Genomic DNA, 18,853 nt, shown 5'->3' on the forward strand with positions numbered 1-18,853 from the left:
CTCCTTTGATTATGTTGAGATATTTCACTTTAAAGACCAGGAAAAGGACTTATTCCTTGCCATAAAAGTGATATTACTGAACATACACACATGAGCCTGATAAAAATGCAATTTTTAACAATTTCAGACGTCATTTAGAGGTTTTTGCATCTAAACTCTTTATATATATATATATATATATATATATATATATATATATATATATATATATATATATATATATATACATATATATATATATATATATATACATATATATATATATATATATATATATATATATATATATTTACAATATCTATCTATCTATCTATCTATCTATCTATCTATCTATCTATCTATCTATCTATCTATCTATCTATCTATCTATCTATCTATCTATCGATCTGGGTGTGGGTGTGAGTGTGTTTTAGCCAGTAGCCAGCATTTAATTACATATAATTAAAGAAAATGGAGGAAAGAGTAATGGAGGAAAGTAATGTTACCGTCATGCAGTAAATGAGCAATGCGCCATACATTACGGGGACAATGATATGTTCTGTGTTTATTCATTAAATAATCTATTGAATTCATGTTAAGATGTCTCTGACGTGTAAATATGTTATATTTTCACTTCCTGTTTTTATTTATAGCTGTTTAGACTGAACAGTGGCATACAAAACATGTCCGTGTCATAAGCAAACAAGCGTTTTCAGTGTGTGCGATTTACAGCTTCATTACAGGGCTTTGCTTATGTGGTATGTCGACTATTTTCTTTTCTTTTTTTCTGTACAAAACCTGCTGCGGTATAAAATCATACGTTCGACTGAAATGTGATTGACAGGAGAGGAGGGCCAGTCCGTACTCTTGAGATCAACTGTGATTGGTTAGAATTATGCTTATAGGGCGTGCTCTTCGAAGACAGCTAATGGCGTGCTGATACATACCTAGTGTGTGGAGCGGGGGAAGGGAAGAGTCTATTTATATGGGGGAAGCGTCTACTCCCAACCAGTAGAAGAAAGAAAAAGGTTTGCTGCTTTCTCAAACCCCAACCACTCGAGCTAAAATGAGGGAAATCGTGCATCTTCAAGCTGGACAATGCGGAAACCAGATTGGAGCCAAGGTGTGTGTTCATTTAATCCAAATCTGCAGTTGTTGGTTTAATGTGTATTTACACAATAGGAGATTTATATCAATCAACAATTTGCGTTTTCTTCGAGTTAATTGTAAAATAAATGCTTAATTAAATTCTATATTGTTTTTCCCGTGCTGTATTGTTCGTAGTTAAATGCGACCCGCCTAAAAATGAAATTCTGATGTCGCCCAAATGAAATCTAGGCCATCCATGTGCTTCCCCATTACCTGTTGATTTTGTTCAATTGTAAAACGTTTGATGTATTGTGAAAATACGACGAAATTTAGCAGTTGTCTAGTGAATGTATAATTTTTGGTGCCAGCTGGTTGTGCTCACCGGCGTCTGTCTGGAACTTCCCTTTGTCAGATCCACTGCAGTGCGGCAAAAAGGAAGTGGACGTTTAAGCGCCGTTTAAATACGACCAAACTCCGGCTTTTGGACTACAATAGTAGTACGCACTAAATCCTATTAAAATCAAAGCGAAATATGCTAATTTTATTATTTTTGCATTTTTAAAAAATATTTTAGCCCCAGCAAATCGATTACGTTGAAACGCACCGGAAATGGATTTCAGCCAACCGGTGCTCATGGCGCGCGCGCGAATTTTAGGCGGGAGGAGTTTAAAGAAGACGAATTGTTTACAACGTAGGCGAGTTGTAACCGATATAAAAGGATAAGGTGGACACATTTTCTTCATAAAATCCAAAATCTATCTACAGACAATATCTGTAGATAGACAGTGTTAATAAGAAATGTTTTTAAATATTTGTAAAACTAGTTTGTGATCATTTGATAAGCAGTTTTAATGACTAAAATGTCAGTCCATGTAAATTTTTTTTTTTTATTATTATTTACATTTACGGTTGTCTGTTTTTACACTAATATATATATATTTTTTTTTCATTAGTTCTGGGAGGTGATCAGCGATGAGCATGGTATTGATCCCACTGGCACATATCATGGAGACAGCGACCTTCAGCTCGACAGAATCAATGTTTATTACAACGAGGCATCAGGTGCAACAGCATATCATTATGACATTTTGTGATGTTTTACAAATGATGTAATTTTTATTTTATAGTTTTACCAAGGTATAACCCTGCCTTTGGAATCTTGTAGGAGGCAAATATGTGCCCCGTGCCGTGTTGGTGGATCTGGAGCCTGGTACTATGGACTCTGTGAGGTCCGGACCCTTTGGTCAGGTTTTCAGACCAGATAACTTTGTTTTTGGTGGGTGTTCATATTAAATACTTAATAAAAATATCATGTTTGTTGTTGAAATTTGGAAATTAAGAATTTATTAATCAAAACAGGTCAGAGTGGTGCTGGAAACAACTGGGCTAAAGGCCACTACACAGAGGGAGCGGAGCTTGTGGACTCTGTCCTGGATGTGGTTCGCAAAGAGGCCGAGAGCTGCGATTGCCTGCAGGGCTTCCAGCTCACCCACTCCCTCGGTGGAGGAACAGGCTCTGGTATGGGCACCCTCCTCATCAGCAAGATCCGTGAGGAGTATCCCGACCGCATCATGAACACCTTTAGCGTGGTGCCCTCACCAAAAGTGTCCGACACAGTGGTGGAGCCCTACAACGCCACGCTGTCTGTCCACCAGCTGGTTGAAAACACAGACGAGACCTACTGCATTGACAACGAGGCTCTTTATGACATCTGCTTCCGCACGCTCAAACTCACCACACCTTCATACGGTGATCTCAACCATCTCGTTTCTGCCACCATGAGTGGCGTGACCACCTGCCTCCGGTTCCCCGGCCAGCTCAATGCTGATCTCCGCAAACTGGCTGTCAACATGGTGCCCTTCCCTCGTCTCCACTTCTTCATGCCCGGCTTCGCTCCTCTGACCAGCAGGGGGAGCCAGCAGTACCGCTCTCTAACCGTACCCGAGCTCACACAGCAGATGTTTGATGCTAAAAACATGATGGCTGCGTGCGACCCGCGTCACGGCCGCTACCTCACAGTCGCCGCCATCTTCCGTGGCCGCATGTCTATGAAGGAGGTCGACGAGCAGATGCTCAATGTTCAAAACAAGAACAGTAGCTACTTTGTCGAATGGATCCCCAATAACGTCAAGACCGCCGTTTGTGACATCCCTCCACGTGGCCTGAAAATGGCCGCCACCTTCATCGGCAACAGCACTGCCATCCAGGAGCTCTTCAAGCGCATCTCCGAGCAGTTCACGGCTATGTTCAGGCGTAAGGCTTTCCTCCATTGGTACACAGGCGAAGGTATGGATGAGATGGAGTTCACAGAGGCTGAAAGCAACATGAACGACCTGGTGTCCGAGTACCAGCAGTACCAAGACGCCACCGCCGAGGAGGAGGGCGAGTTTGAGGAGGAGGGAGAGGAAGAGCTGGCTTAAATCGCTTTAATATATGTGTCGTTTTCCAGGCTGTATCATTTTGCTCAAGTACAAGGAAAATAAACCTTCCAAAGTCCTTTTTCTTTGTCCTACTCTTCCTCATGTTTGTACAGATGTCAATAAAAGGCTGTTTCTTCTGTTAACATGTCTCTTTCATTGCATTACGAATTTCATAATGTGAATTAACCCATCCTCATTCTTCGCTGGTCACATACACTGACAGATCCTTGTTAAACCTGTTGGGATTGCCTCTAGACATCAAACTGATCTCATGCCAGAAGTATATTTGCTTTACCAGTCATAAGATTCAACAGTCCCACTAAATAACTTTCCCATGCATTATTAGAATGGTAAAACGCAACGTGTGCAAGTGAATTGAGATTTCAATTTTGCTAATACATTTTGAAGTTGGAAAGGAATAAATGGATTACTGGTAAACTAGTTAAAATGGTACTTTTTTTGGTACTTGAGACATTTAATACCAAATATATGCTTATAAACGTAGTGATGCAATTCATACGTTTATGTATTGTTAAAGACAATCTCAGCCAATATAATTTATATTTAATTAACCATCATTTAAACCTTTTTAAAAATGTTGGTAACCAATTTTCTTGACCATTTCTCAAAGTATCTTTATATTCCAAATAAAAACTCAGTTTTATAACAATGTTGAGTAAAGGACAGAATGTTCATTTTTACAGTAAACATTTTAATATCAAACAGGTCTAACAATGAGACTGGTGTATATATAGAACCTTAGAGTAAATATACCATAGTAAACTGCGGTAATGTAGTTTATTGTGGTAATTATACTAGTAATAGTAAATAATTACTACAATCAAGAAATTACATGTAGTCAGGAAATCTTAGACGTCATACATTTTAAACCAATTTGTAAGGCAATCAGAAACGCATCAAATCAGTGTTTACTAAAAAGATCAAATATTGTAAATCATTTTACCTCATAAAGCACGCAAAACACGCTTTATATATTAGCAGCTCTTTGAAAATATCAGTTCACTACAATTCTGTCTATAGTGTGGGATACACATAAAGTATAAATGCAATACCAAGCTAAATGCTAATACTAGACAGTATACCAGTCTGCTAGTTGACTTGTAAAGTATACTACAGTTTATCAATTCAATGTAGAATATACTAAACTAACATTTTATAGAATAATAAGGTATTATTTCTTGTGGTGTTAAACTATACACATATATTGATAGCATGGCGTTAGCCTAATAACAATGGAAGGCTTACAATTTATGTCAAATAAGCCGTAATTCTGAATTTTTAGTCACTCTTACCACATCCACGTTGTTAGTCGTGAGTGTCCTTACTACATATTTTCAGCAGGTGGCGCTGTTGACTAAGTTTTTCTTCTTGTCCATATGAAATAGGATAAGATGCCAACACATAGCAGGAGCAGGGACCAGCAGCAGACCTTTATCACCTGGTCTTCAAGATTCTGCTTCTCTCCAAAGCGACTGATAAAACCTGACTGAGAAAAACACGCCAAGTCAGAGATAAAACTAACACATTTTCACTCAGGTATAATTGTTTTCTTTAAATCTGTTTAGTATTTGTATTAATAATAGTCCAGAAGAGGGCGCTATCGGTTAATTGATTGAGAATTGAACGAAAATAACCCAATGTTCGCTTTTGTAAGAGATTTTTTTCCTTACCCGCCATTTATAAGTAACCTTGCACGTCTTTGTTACAGACAGGTATGTTAAAACGTTAAATTAAGACGATATCATAACAAATAGTTTGAAAAATCACACAGAACTTAACCTGACGTTACTGGTTTTGTACAGCTGAAATTAATGGAAGCGGATGACGAGACCGGAAGCTGCGCACAATAAAGTTCAAAATGGCGCGCTCACTCTTACGGTTGTTGCTAGTTAACGAGAATTATTTATATATTTTTATAAAATTTACCATTGATTGAACTTTAATAACGTCTACCACAACCCCAACCGTCACAGTAATGTAAAACAGTAGTTGTACTGAGCATTATGTTATTTATTAAATTACCTATTAAATTGTATTTTTTAATGGCTACCCCTACCCCAACCCTAAAGCCAGCACAGGCTTGTCACAGTACTGGTAAAATATTAATTATTATTATACGTCACTAATTATTGTGTCACAACATTGATGCTGATGTATGGATCCACAGCCGTATCGTTCCTTACGCTAAAAATAAAATGGAAGATGTCGTGTAGTCCTAAATTATGTTTAAGAGATATGACTGTGTACACAGAACATGATAAACTGTCTCATGCCATGAAGAGTAAATATAACATTCTAATTATTAGTTATGGTCATTTCTGTCAAATAATGTCAATAAACTAAACAATAGAAACAATTTGTAATGATTTTATTGGTTAAAATGTAAACTGTATTGGTTTTAATGGAAACTGTAAGTTCTCTATTGTAATGTTGCATGTTAAATCCAATAAATCCTAATTGAATATGTCCCCAAACGCAGTAGAAGTCATTCAAATGTAGTAGATTTGATGGTTACATTTAAATTTTTGTAATGGTATTTAGTTGTAGTCAAAAGTTCATTGTTTTTTTCCAGCAGTGCACATCTTAAAGGAATGACTTGAACTGAATATAGACACTTGTATATTTAACCAGCTTAACTGCAGAATATTAATTTATGTAAAATTATGTGAGATAACCTATTAAATACAATAGATAATAATCAATACAATAGATTAATAATAAATAATAAGTTTGCACCATTGATTTTAATTAGTATGTATTGTTTATTATGCTATAAATGACTTTAAATAAAAAATACTCTGAAATTAAGTTACCAATGAGGCAAATTTCCACCTTTCCCATTCTGCAATATTAAACAATGTTAATTTATTTTGGCTTTTCACGTTTTATTAAAAATTCTGGGGACAAATCTACTTCTAACAGTCTAATTATTCTTTGTGTGTGTGTGTGTGTGTGTGTGTGTGTGTGGGTGCATTTCTAATTCTGCAATAAACTGAAATTATTCCACCATATCCTGCAAGTCCAGATTTCACTGACACCTCCAGTATTTTTGAAACAGCTGCCTCAGCTAAGCAAACATCTGCTGACAGCGATGAATCATCATAATGACTCAGAATGGAACCAAATGCTTAAATCACCATGAAACTGAACATTACCATACTTTTATGCAGTATTGCATCAATTATTATAAGTGTTCTGTTCATGCACATCAGTATTTTTGTGTTAAATTCATATGTTCTCATAATCTTGTATCAAAATAACTTCATCAGCATCTCTTGTAACATTAATATGCAAGTCAAAACTCTAATCATATATTTGGTCACTATAAAGCACCCAAAAACATTGTCAAAACCCTTCACGTGACTATAGTGGTTCAACTGTAATCATACGAAGCTCCAAGAATACATTTGTGCATGAAAGAAATCTGGAAATATGACTTTGTTTGCCTGTCAGGGAGTCAGAAGCACAGCACAAAGCATCGTTCTGCTCGTCATATAGGACCCTAATCTGATACAGAACATATTGGCAAACAAAGTCATATTTTCTTTTGGTGCACAAAAGTGTTCTTGGAGCCATGTATGATTACAGTTAAGCATGCATTTAAATGACTTCTTATATATTAAAGTCTCAAGTAAAAGTGGTCTTCTCAATTTATGAACTCTTTAAGGAGAAGAGAATAGCTATGTTTCTATCTGCTTAATGCAAACGCCAAGATGCTATCCATTTTGAAAACGTGCATAAAAAACAAATGCGCACAACTGAGTAGGATAAACTTTTTATCTAAGAAGAAATGTGCATAAACTGAGCATAAAATGTGTGGAAACCAGTGGAGTCCTTAAAAAAAAGGTGGTGTACTATTACCCACCCAACCCGCTCATGCTGTATTATAATTTTACCTGAACGTTTCAGCGAGACATCATTCAGTTGACTTCGAAAAACAAATTAAGATGAGAGTTAAAAAACATTTGGTATACAGTTAAAGGGGATGCAAATACACGTAAATTAGGGTAGTCTAATCAGCAAAACAAGTGAGTATACCGAGGGTATACGCAATTATTGATCCTCAGAAGTCATAATACCCAAACAGCTAGTAGAAAAAAGTAGGCATACTGAGTACAGCCCCGACTACACCACTGGTACAAACCCTTGTCACTGGGGCAGTATCTTTATATGGAACAGAATTGTACCTTAAGACAAAGAAACAAATTTGTACCACTGCAGTTTGTACATTTAAGGAGATGATTTGTACCATGGGAAACCAAAATGTACCAATATTGCACCTACATCAAAGGTACAAATCTGATCCATGAAGGTACCGCTACAGTGACAATACACTTTGTACCTTAACAGTGTCAAATGGGTTTCTTCAAGAACTATTTAAAGGCATTTTGCTGTATCCAAAATGAGTCCATTTATTTTCAGTAAATATAAAACATCAAATATGTTTTTTTTAAGTTTCTTTTTGTGTAAATGCACCTTTTCTATCTACAATAAAGAATAAAAAATACTTTATCATAAATCAAAAGATCTATTTTTTGGGTTTTCAAGGTTTTCTATTTTTTTCTTTTTTTTCACATTTTTTTTTTCAATTTTTAAAATTTTTTTATTTATTTATAATTTTTTTTTCTATTTTTTTTATTTTTTTAGTTATTTATTCATTTTTTTCAATTTTTTTAATTTATTTATAATTTTTTTTCTATTTTTTTTTAGTTATTTATTTATTTTTTTCTATTTTTTAAATTGTTTTTAAAAAAAATATTATTTTTTTTAAATATATGTATTATCTGTTTTTTGCCCTGTCTCTGTTATCCTGTTGCACTGTAGAAGCTCTGTCACCAAAACAAAATCCTCGTATGAGTGAACATACCTGACAATAAAGCTCTTTCTGATTCTGATTCTGATTTTGCTAAACATTTCACAACATTTTTCACAAACATGTTACAGAACTACATTTTCCCCTGTACAATTAAAACATTTTTATTTTTCCATTTTTCACAATATACCTTTGTAATCACTTAAAAGTTCATTTAATTGACTTAATTTTAAAATAGAAATAGAATTGTGCAAAAGAATTGTAACGAGATACTAAAATGTCTGTACACTTTGCATATGCAGGACTTTTGTCAGCTCACGTGCGTGGTGGAAAGCAAACGCCAAAAGGTGCGGATATCAATAATGAAGATGTATTTATCAGAAAATGCTCACCAAATGTTTATTAAAAATGCCTTAAATGTTTAGTTTACAATTCCTATAGATTTACGTTTTACCAGTTGTTTTGTATTATAGAGCTTAATAATTAATGTTCATGAGTTTCATTAAATATATGCTTTTAAATGATGAGTCATGTTTTAGATAGCACAATCTTATAATCATCCATTTTTTGGCACAAGTACAGAAATTTCCGACTCTTTGGCAATATTAAGCATTTTATATATATTGAAGTGAAGTTTCATAAACTAATTTCGAGAGGAGCACGTGATATGATTGAGCACGGCTGGCCGCTCATCTGTAATCAGTAATAATCCAATCAGAGTGATCCTAGTTTACTATAAATGGATCACTTTTCTCCCTACTGTTTCTATCTTCGTTTGGAAGAATCCCCCCTTCCACCCCATCTCCTCCTTTTCCTCCCTTTTAAAGGCGGAGCTCTCGAGACCTACCTGATCTCGGATCTCCTGATATGCTTATCGACCGGGCGGGAGCCCTGGGCTCAAATATCTCCGAGCTCAGGGTTCTCTTCCGAGACAGCATGCCAAACCTGCTTTATACGCCAAGCATATCTAAGTGGGAACTCTTGAAATTGGTTTTCTTGGAGAATCACTTGTCTGCAGGGTGCTAGCGTGTTCTGTAAATCCTCGAAAATGCTTGAATTGAATCTGTTTTAATGTAAGCTTTGAAAATTTCGGATAAAGTGCTTGAAACTGATTGCAAATGTAATTATTTTGCTTTCATAATAATGTATGTTTCCAAATATTTACCTATTTAAGTATGCTTTTGAATGTGATGTAATGTCGTCTGGAGTCTGCGAGTGTGCCTGTTGCGTAATCTGCGCAGGTAGCAGCACTATCCCACCTCGGTCATTTAAAAACATGCGTGGGTGTTATTGCTTCACGATTGTGGCTTGAAGATAAAAGCTATAAATTTTTGACAAAAAATATATCGATTGAATCAAAAAGGCGTTCAACTCGCGCAATGACAAGAAATAATATAGATCGCAGCACAAAACACATTAAAAGAAAAGTAATGAACCAAATTAAAAAATATAAGGAGAAGAGAGTACAGATATTTGTGTAAAAATGTAAGAAGTAAAAAGTTGTCAGACAAATAAATAGTGGAGTAAAGTTCTGATACCAAAACAAATCTACTTAAGTACAGTAACGTAGTATTTGTACTTGGTTACTTCCCTTCTCTGCTAACGCCACTCACCCATCCTCCTTTGTCCCGGATCTCAGGGCAGATGACCCTCTCCACGTAGCTGCCCACACACTCCTGTATCTGCGGTGTGATGTCCTCCATGCCCCTGTCCTGGCAGTGCAGAGCCAGCTGACCCGCCAGAACGAACACCGACAGCACGGCGCTCCAGGCCAGATCCCTGCGCCGCGTCGGAGCGAAGTGTTCGTCCAGGATGGAGAGCAGCGTGGGGCAGGCCGTGTGCTCTGTCACGTCCTGGAAAACTCGCGGCCAGCGGCGGAAGAAGATCGGGAAGCGGATCAGCAGCTCGTCTCCAGCGTGGCGCAGGGCAGCAGAGGCACGGGACGGCGCCGGACACAACAGGACACCTAGTTTGGACACAAGGATATTTTCATTCATTGATTCATTCATTCATTCATTTTCATTCGGTTTAGTAGCTCAGGGGCCACATGGAGTAAAATCTGTTCAGAAGCGGGAGACTCCCGGAACTCAGACTTGGGATGTCTGCAGAACTATATCAGGGTGTCTCATGCAGTGAGGTTGCAGTTTGACACCTGATACCTGGCATCTTTTAGCTTTCACATCCTGAGTGGCAGTCAACTTCAGGATGTCATTCAAGTGTTTGTGCGTGAGCTTTCTTTTATTTACGCTCATTACTGACAAAACTTGCTCACAAAGATATCTGGTTCCAAACATCGTGGCTAATTTGTATGAATTCGTATGACCTCTCAATAATCTCAATTTAGTACGATTTGCTTATTCACCAATGATGGTTGGGTTTAGGGGTGTGGTTGCACCTGTCAACATTGGGATGTGAAAATAAGGAATATGCCCACCATAATAAGGGCCTCCCCCTCCCCCCAAATGGTCAGAAATATGTTTTATTATTATTATTTACAAAAGAAAAAATAAATAGTATACATATTTATATATATAGCAGCAAATACATTAGCAAACAGTTCAGCTTATTACAATTAAAAGCTATTATAATGAAATAGAATCAAGCTATCAAATCTCATTAGCCGTTTCTTCACTGTATAACGTACACATTCTGATTAAACGAGTGAATCTCTTATTTATTTAGATTTTTTTAGTTTGATTACATTAAATAACAGAGGTGTCACTTTAAAAATGCACACGTCTAACGTTATAATGAAAGCTTTCGATTGCTTTCCTGACTGTTTATACTGATTTAGGCCGGAATTAGTTGTGTTTGAAAAAAAAAACACCAAGATCGACATCTTTAGATGTTATTATTATTAATTATTTTTATATGTCTGTTCAAACACGCACCCAAAACCCAGACTTTCACTCCGCTTCAAATCGCGTGGACAGAATCCGTTTGGGAAACAGCGTCTATTTATCACTATGGAGCGCGTCAGCTGACAGTCACGCTCTGCTACATGACTGCTTTGAGGATTGCATATGAAGGGGAGACGACTCCTGTAATGGAAAGGAAAGGGAATCCCGCCGTTTATATATTTATTTCAAAGTGTTTTCATGCCTGAACAAAGCGAAAGCACAGAACAGACTCACATTTAAGAGTAAGGGCGGCCCCTGGTGGTTCGGCGGTATGGGTTGAGTATAGGGAGGATCGGCTCTTTAATGTTTACCACCCTTCAGAGAAAGACTGAAAATACGGGAAAATACCTTTACGGCATGATAGCGGGATAGAACTGTAAAATACGGGAGACAGGTATGGTTGGGTGCCACGCCTCCTTTTTCAAATGGTACATTTTCATATGACTGAACTCGTACGAATTAGCCACTAAACTGACAAAACGTAAAATAGTTACGTTTCCTGGTGAGATCACTTCAGTGTGGTATGACAGGGTATAGATGAGATCTTTCTCTCTGAGATGGCTGTCAAACTGACGCAAATTCAGGCTTCTGGATTGGATTAAATTAACAGTTTGCTATTGCGCCATCCAGTGGGCACAATTGGAACAGCAGTTTCTTTTATTGAGTAATTGCAGCTCAGTTTTATACTTTACAGAATCATCTCTCGGGCTGCATTAAATTAGTTTGCGGGCGTGATCTGGCCCACAGGTCGTATGTTTGACACCCCTGCCCTAAACTATCAGGGGTCGCCACAGCTGAATGAACCGCCAACTATTCCAGCATATGTTTTATACAGCGTATGCCCTTCCAGCTGCAACCCAGTACTGGGAAACACCCATACTCATTCACACACACACACACACACTACGGCCAATGTAGTTCATCAATTCCCCTATAGCGCATGTGTTTGGACTGTGGGGGAAACCGGAGCACCCGGAGGAAACAGTGAGACAACAGTGCTAACCACAGAGCCACCATGTTGCCCATAATGCAATTCACAACTGCAAATAAACACTTGTTAATCACAAAATACAGAAACTATTTATTATAAGATATTTTACAACAATTGTAAAAATAGTATTGCAAATAAAACAGAGCTGTTATAACCTGGTTTGGCCGTCACATAGTTGATGTAGTCGTACGCCATCAGAAAGGCTTCACGCACCAGTGGATCTGGACTGTTCAGGCCTCGACCAATCACAGCATCGTCTGACCGTCCCATCAGCTCACATACACACAGGTCAAACTACAGCGTCCAAATGTTGTGTCTTTAGGTCTCCATCCATGCCATTATCATCTACATAAGCTGCGTGTTCTGATTAATCAGATCTATGAAAAGAAATTCAAGATCAGTTTTCAGTTTCATTATTTTTCTTTCGACTTCTATTTCAGGGGTAACCACAGCAGAATGAACCGCCAACTATTCCAGCATATGTTTTATGCAGCGGATGACTTTCCATCTGCAACCCAATACTGGGAAACATCCATACACTCTCACATTCACACACACTCATACACTACGAACAATTAAGCGTATCCAATTCCTCTATAGCGCATGTGTTTGGACTGTGGGGGAAACCGGAGCACCCGGAGGAAACCCACACCAACACGGGCAGAACATGCAAACCCCTGTGACAAATATCTGTTAATTATATTGTTAGTTAATGATATTGTTATATACCAGGTGTAAGTAACACACTCTCTGCTTTCAGTATTCAGATTCTCTTTAGATAAAGTCATTGAGTCTGTGGTGCTGGGCTTTTTTTAAAATCAAAAGCGCTCTAATATTTATTTGAAAAACAACAACAACAACAACTGTCTGTTAATTTTACTGTTAGTTAATTAGATTGTTTATAGTGACACACTCGCTCCTCTCTGTATGCACTAGACACTTTCTTACAAACTCTCCGTGCTTCTGGAAAACATTTAGCCATTTTTAAAACACAATTTTAATAATAACAATAATAATAATAATAAATAAATAAATAAAATACACAAAATGTGACTGCACATCTTCTATGTTGACTATTTATATGTATGTATTAAAAATATATGTTTTAATTCTTTAAAAATAATAAAAAAAAATATTATTTGATATTATTTTTTATTTCATTTATTTATTTATTTTACAAAATGTTTGTAATTTAAAAAAACAGCCCAAAGTAAATATTAAGTCAATAAACTAAGGCACATGATGGCAAACATTCAAGCCAAATATAAAAATACATTCCCTTCAGGATTTTGGAAAGATTTGTTTTGGCTAAAATGATTTTTAATGGCTTTTCTCAAAACATATGTCACTGTATGATGTATGATAATGTCATTATTTGCTTCAATGCTTGCTTGTGTTTTGCAGTGAAAATTATGAAACTAGTTGTATTTTTTTTGTATCTCAAGAAACATTGGTATTTTGGAGGAACTGAAAAATAATAAATAAAAAATTATTGCTTTACAAAGGTTTACAAAATTCTCATCAAATATGAAATGATCTTGCTTAATAATTGGAAATCACCGTTTCCCCCCTCATTGCAGAACTGGATTTCTGATATGATATCTGTTATTCAGATGGAAAGACTCAGACTGGCTCCACGAGAACATTTTTGGCTACCTGGGGTCAATTTCTTGATTTATTTGACAAATCTACATCTTAAGAGCAATCCAGTGACCCCTCTGAGGTTTAAACTATACACCTTCTCTAGTTTTGATTGTATGTTTTGTGACTATGATGTGTGTTTTTCTTTTTTTTTTTGTTCTTTTGTCTCTTTTCTTTGTTGTTTTCTTTTATATTGTCTTTTGTTTGTCTAAAGTACGAGCCAATGTTTGTTCTTGTTCTGTGTGTATATATATATATATATATATATATATATATATATATATATATATATATATATATATATATATATATATATATATATATATATATATATATATATATATATATATATATATATATTTATAAATCCTTAAAATAAAGTAATTAAAAAATATATATGAAATGATCTGACAAAAATCATTCAAAGTTACATTTAAACAATAGTTTAGAAAATAAAATGTCATGCAATGTAAGTGAAAAAAGAAAATACACCCGCCCCCACACACTCTGCGAACGACATGAAATTTTACAGTCATTAATTCTGAACTCCTCTTAAATACAATAACACTTTCATAACCAACATGAATACTATAAACTTGGCATTTATAAATAAAGTATATTTTCCTTGTCTTTCTTGTTGATATACTTGTCGTCATTGACGTCTATATAAGCAGCTGTAACATTGAAGGAAATAAAAGAAGTTAACGTGACAAAAATTGACTGTCAGATTCATCAAAAAGTAAATGTCCAGATCGTTTGTGACAGAACATGATCATCAACCAGAGCAAATCTGAAATTCACACACACTACATGTGAAGGCCCGTTGACTTACCCTTTTCTCAGACGTGAATCATACCATAACCAAACAACTGGGATCATTTAACAGCTGACAGAAGTGCAAGATACAACTGGAGATTCTCGAGAGCGAACCGATTACATGTGCATGCTGTCGTTGATTATATTTCCTTCTGTTGTCTGTAACAGATCCAGTGCATGAACAGTTATCCAATGACACTAAGGCTCTTCATGGGTACAGCTATAAATACTCCACATGCAGTAACACTCGGACGAGAGGCGCTCATAACCTTTCGGTGCCTATACAGTGTGTGTTTGTTTATAACGCACGCTTCCAGAGTAATTCCAGGCTATTCTGCATTGTAATTGAGTAGTATATTTTAGAGGGGGGGAAATTGTTTTATGGATTTTAATTTGGAAGTATTTTCTCAAAAAGTGTTTTCATTACAAACAGGCGGAGTTAAAAATTAACACCCTTAAATCTGCCAAATGTGGGGAGAAATCATCAACAATGGAGGATTTTGTTTTTTATAGGGCTTGTGCTAAAAAAGTCTAAGAAAAATAAACAAAACAAGTTCAGGATAAAGGATTACGTGCAGACTTTCACTTGTGCTTGTACTCTGTGTTTTTCACGATGTTCATACCCTAGTGTTTTGTCAATGGCGATGATCTGAGTGAACGTGCAATACCTCTCCCTGACATTAGATGGTGCTTAATGAAAAACAAAAATACTCCAGTACACAAGGTGGTGCTGCACAACGTTAGAGGCATTAGCATTTCCATGTCTGTTTAAGCTTCCCCACTACAGAATACAAACACGTAGTCAAATGTGTGCGGAATAAAATTGAAATTAAAAAATATATCTAATAAAATATACACATCCACCGATATCTGATTATGGTGAAATGCTTAAATATCAGGGAAAATATGTGTAAATTGATATATCGGTCTGATACATACCCACTGATATATGTTGGTAAAATGCTTAAATATCGGGAAAAATATATGCAAATCAATATATCAGTCGGATACACCCCCACCCATATCTGATTTTTGTAAAATGCTGAAATATCGAGAATAATATCTGTAAATCGATATATTGGTCAGATACACACCCACCGATATCTGATTTTAGTAAAGTTATAAAATATTGGGAATAATATCTGTATACTGATATATCGGTCAAAAACACACCTATCGATATCTGATATTGGTAAAATGCCTAAATATCTGGGAAAATATCTGTAAACCGATATATATTGGTCAGATACACACCCACCGATATATGATTTTGTTAAAATTCTTAAATATATGGACAAATATCTGTAAATTTATATATCAGTCAGATGTACACCCACCCATATCTGATTTTGGTAAAATGCTTAAATATCGAGAAAAATATCTGTAAACTGATATTTGATGAATTAAAATGGTTTTAGTAAAATGCTTAAATATCGGGGGAAAAAATCTGTAAATTGATATATCGGTTAGATACACACCAACCAATATGTGATTTTGGTGAAATGCTGAAATATCAGGGAAAATGCCTGTAAATCGATATATAGATCAGATACACACCGACCGATACCTGATTTTAGTAAATTGATTAAATATCTGAGAAAAAAATTTGTAAATTGATATATTGGTCAGATACACACCCACCGATATATGATTTTTGTAAAATGCTGAAATATCGAGAATAATATCTGTAAATCAATATATTGGTCAGATGTACACCCACCAATATCTGATTTTGGTAAAATGCTTAAATATCAGGGAAAATATCTGTAAACAGATATATAGATCAGATACACACCGACCGATACCTGATTTTAGTAAATTGATTAAATATCTGAGAAAAAAATTAGTAAATTGATATATTGGTCAGATACACACCCACCGATATATGATTTTTGTAAAATGCTGAAATATCGAGAATAATATCTGTAAATCAATATATTGGTCAGATGTACACCCACCAATATCTGATTTTGGTAAAATGCTTAAATATCAGGGAAAATATCTGTAAACCGATATATAGATCAGATACACATCGACCGATATCTGATTTCGGTAAATAAATTAAATATCTGACAAAACATTTGTAAATTGATATATTGGTCAGATACCCACCGATATCTTGGTAAAATACAGAAATATTAGCGAAAATATCTGTAAATTAATAAATATCAGTCAGATGTACACCCACCAATTCTTATTTTGGTAAAATGCTTAATATTGGGAGAATATATCTGTAAACTGATATTTAAATAATTAAAATGGCTTTAATACAATGCTTAAATATGGGAGAATATATCTGTAAATCAATATATCGGTCAGATACACATCCATCGATATCTGATTTTGATAAAATGCTTAAATATTGGGAAATTATCTGTAAATCAATATATCGGTCAGATACACACCCACCAATATCTTATTTTGATAAAATGCTTAATATTGGGAGAATATATCTGTAAATCGATATATCGGTCAGATACTCACCCACCGATATCTGATTTTAATAAAATGCTTAAATATTGGGGAAAATATCAGTAAACTGATATTTGATTAATTAAAATGGTTTTAATACAATGCTTGAATATGGGGGAATATACCTGTAATCGATATATCGATCAGATACACACCGACACACAGTTAGTATGGTATTTTTAAATGCATCAGGAAAATATTTTTGGTTTGACGTCGCATTAAAAACTGGCCGACCAATGAGATTGGTGCTTTTTGTTCATGTTCCTTGAGCTGCTTACATTACAGTAAAATGTGGGGGTGCTCAAGCACAAAACGGTCTAGCCGAATATACAGCTATTGCAGATCAAATGGGATTCTTTGGTTATTTTCATTTCATTTAATGTTATTTCATGGCTTGTGAGTTTTACATGCAAACTTTGTTTATGTGCTGCAGTGGAGGAGGCTGAACAGAAGTGGAAAAGCTTACGCGATAATAATACATTCAGCAGCCGACATGGATTCTTGATCATGCCAGTGAGTTGACTAATCTCAAATGACCTCCACAGTCACCAGTAGATGAGAAATCTGCAAGAACAGCTGTCGATAAGTGGTGCTATTGTGTCAATATAAAGTAAAACCTATGAGAAATGGTTCCAGCACCTGTTGAACACCAAGAAGAAGCAATGTTTACCAGATAAAGATAAACCAGTGGGTGTTAGTCACACAAAAAAAATGTATGAAATTCTTATATAGCATCATAAGAATTATATGAAAAATAACATTAAACGCCGTTCAAGCTTGAGATACATGCTTGAGATCAGGGGCGTCCAACCGGGGGGGAGACGGGGGGGATATGTCCCCCTCACTTTTAGAGACAGACCATTTAAAAACAGGTGATTAATAATTATATGAATGTAAACTTTTGGATCTCATACAGCTGCCCTCCGCCCCCACCTCCAACTTTTAAAATGTCCGCTACATCACTGCTTGAGATACCCACTAAAAATCACCCTGATAAACATGTGCATGGTGTGTGATCAGCTTTTTTTTTTTAAACCCACACTAAAATCGACACTAGGGGGCGTTGTCATACTTATAAATCATCTGTGCTTATAATGACCTGCAAAACCAGTCCAAACTTTTTTTCTCTCTCGCTCTCTCAGAAATAACAACATCTATGGGCTGCTGCCATGTGTGCAAATGATTCGCTGACTGCATTTTAAACTGTGTTAATTAATGAATAATTAATATTCAGAATATGTACATCACCCACAGAGCTTTTCAAGCATTTACTGAGTTTCACACAGCCCTTGTAAATGATTTTAAGACTAAACCTAATGATTCCAAGTGTAGTATTACCACTGTATAATTCAGCACGAAATACAGTATATGTGATATATTCAATACTGTGACTTGAACAACTTTATTTGAGCTTTACGAAACATCTAGTTATGTATTCAAGGTTTCAAATTGGTTTTCGAATTAAAGCTCAATGCATTGTTTTCAAGAGTCCTTACTGGTCTGTGTTAATTAAAACGAGTATCCCCCCGTGTTTGAGGGACTGACCTTGATTTGCAACGCTGAGGTGTTTTTCCATGTAGTTTTGAGTGGACTTTAACGGCAGCGCGGGAGATCGCGCGCGCGCGGGAAGAAGAAGTGATAAAGCGCGGGAGATTGAGAGCCGTCGTCAGATTCTTCAGCGGTCTACTTTAAAACGGCGTGAATAATCAGC

General features: G+C 35.9%; 2 protein-coding genes across 2 annotated transcripts; one reads left to right on the forward strand and one right to left on the reverse strand.

Annotated features, from left to right (window-relative positions):
- Positions 1-978: 978 nt before the first annotated feature.
- tubb2b (tubulin, beta 2b) lies at positions 979-3,631 on the forward strand. The gene is made up of 4 exons (XM_056464585.1): positions 979-1,102; positions 2,022-2,130; positions 2,234-2,344; positions 2,428-3,631. The coding sequence occupies exons 1-4, from the start codon at positions 1,046-1,048 to the stop codon at positions 3,486-3,488; spliced, it is 1,338 nt and encodes a 445-aa protein (XP_056320560.1). The 5' UTR covers positions 979-1,045; the 3' UTR covers positions 3,489-3,631.
- Positions 3,632-4,199: 568 nt separating this feature from the next.
- On the reverse strand, positions 4,200-14,885 carry bcl2l16 (BCL2 like 16). The gene is made up of 4 exons (XM_056464586.1): positions 14,687-14,885; positions 12,369-12,590; positions 9,936-10,288; positions 4,200-4,995 (listed from the first exon to the last, which is right to left on the reverse strand). The coding sequence occupies exons 2-4, from the start codon at positions 12,481-12,483 to the stop codon at positions 4,864-4,866; spliced, it is 600 nt and encodes a 199-aa protein (XP_056320561.1). The 5' UTR covers positions 12,484-12,590; positions 14,687-14,885; the 3' UTR covers positions 4,200-4,863.
- Between the last annotated feature and the right edge of the window lie 3,968 nt (positions 14,886-18,853).

The sequence above is a fragment of the Danio aesculapii genome, chromosome 8, assembly GCF_903798145.1.
Source record: "Danio aesculapii chromosome 8, fDanAes4.1, whole genome shotgun sequence".
Lineage (NCBI taxonomy): Eukaryota > Metazoa > Chordata > Actinopteri > Cypriniformes > Danionidae > Danio > Danio aesculapii.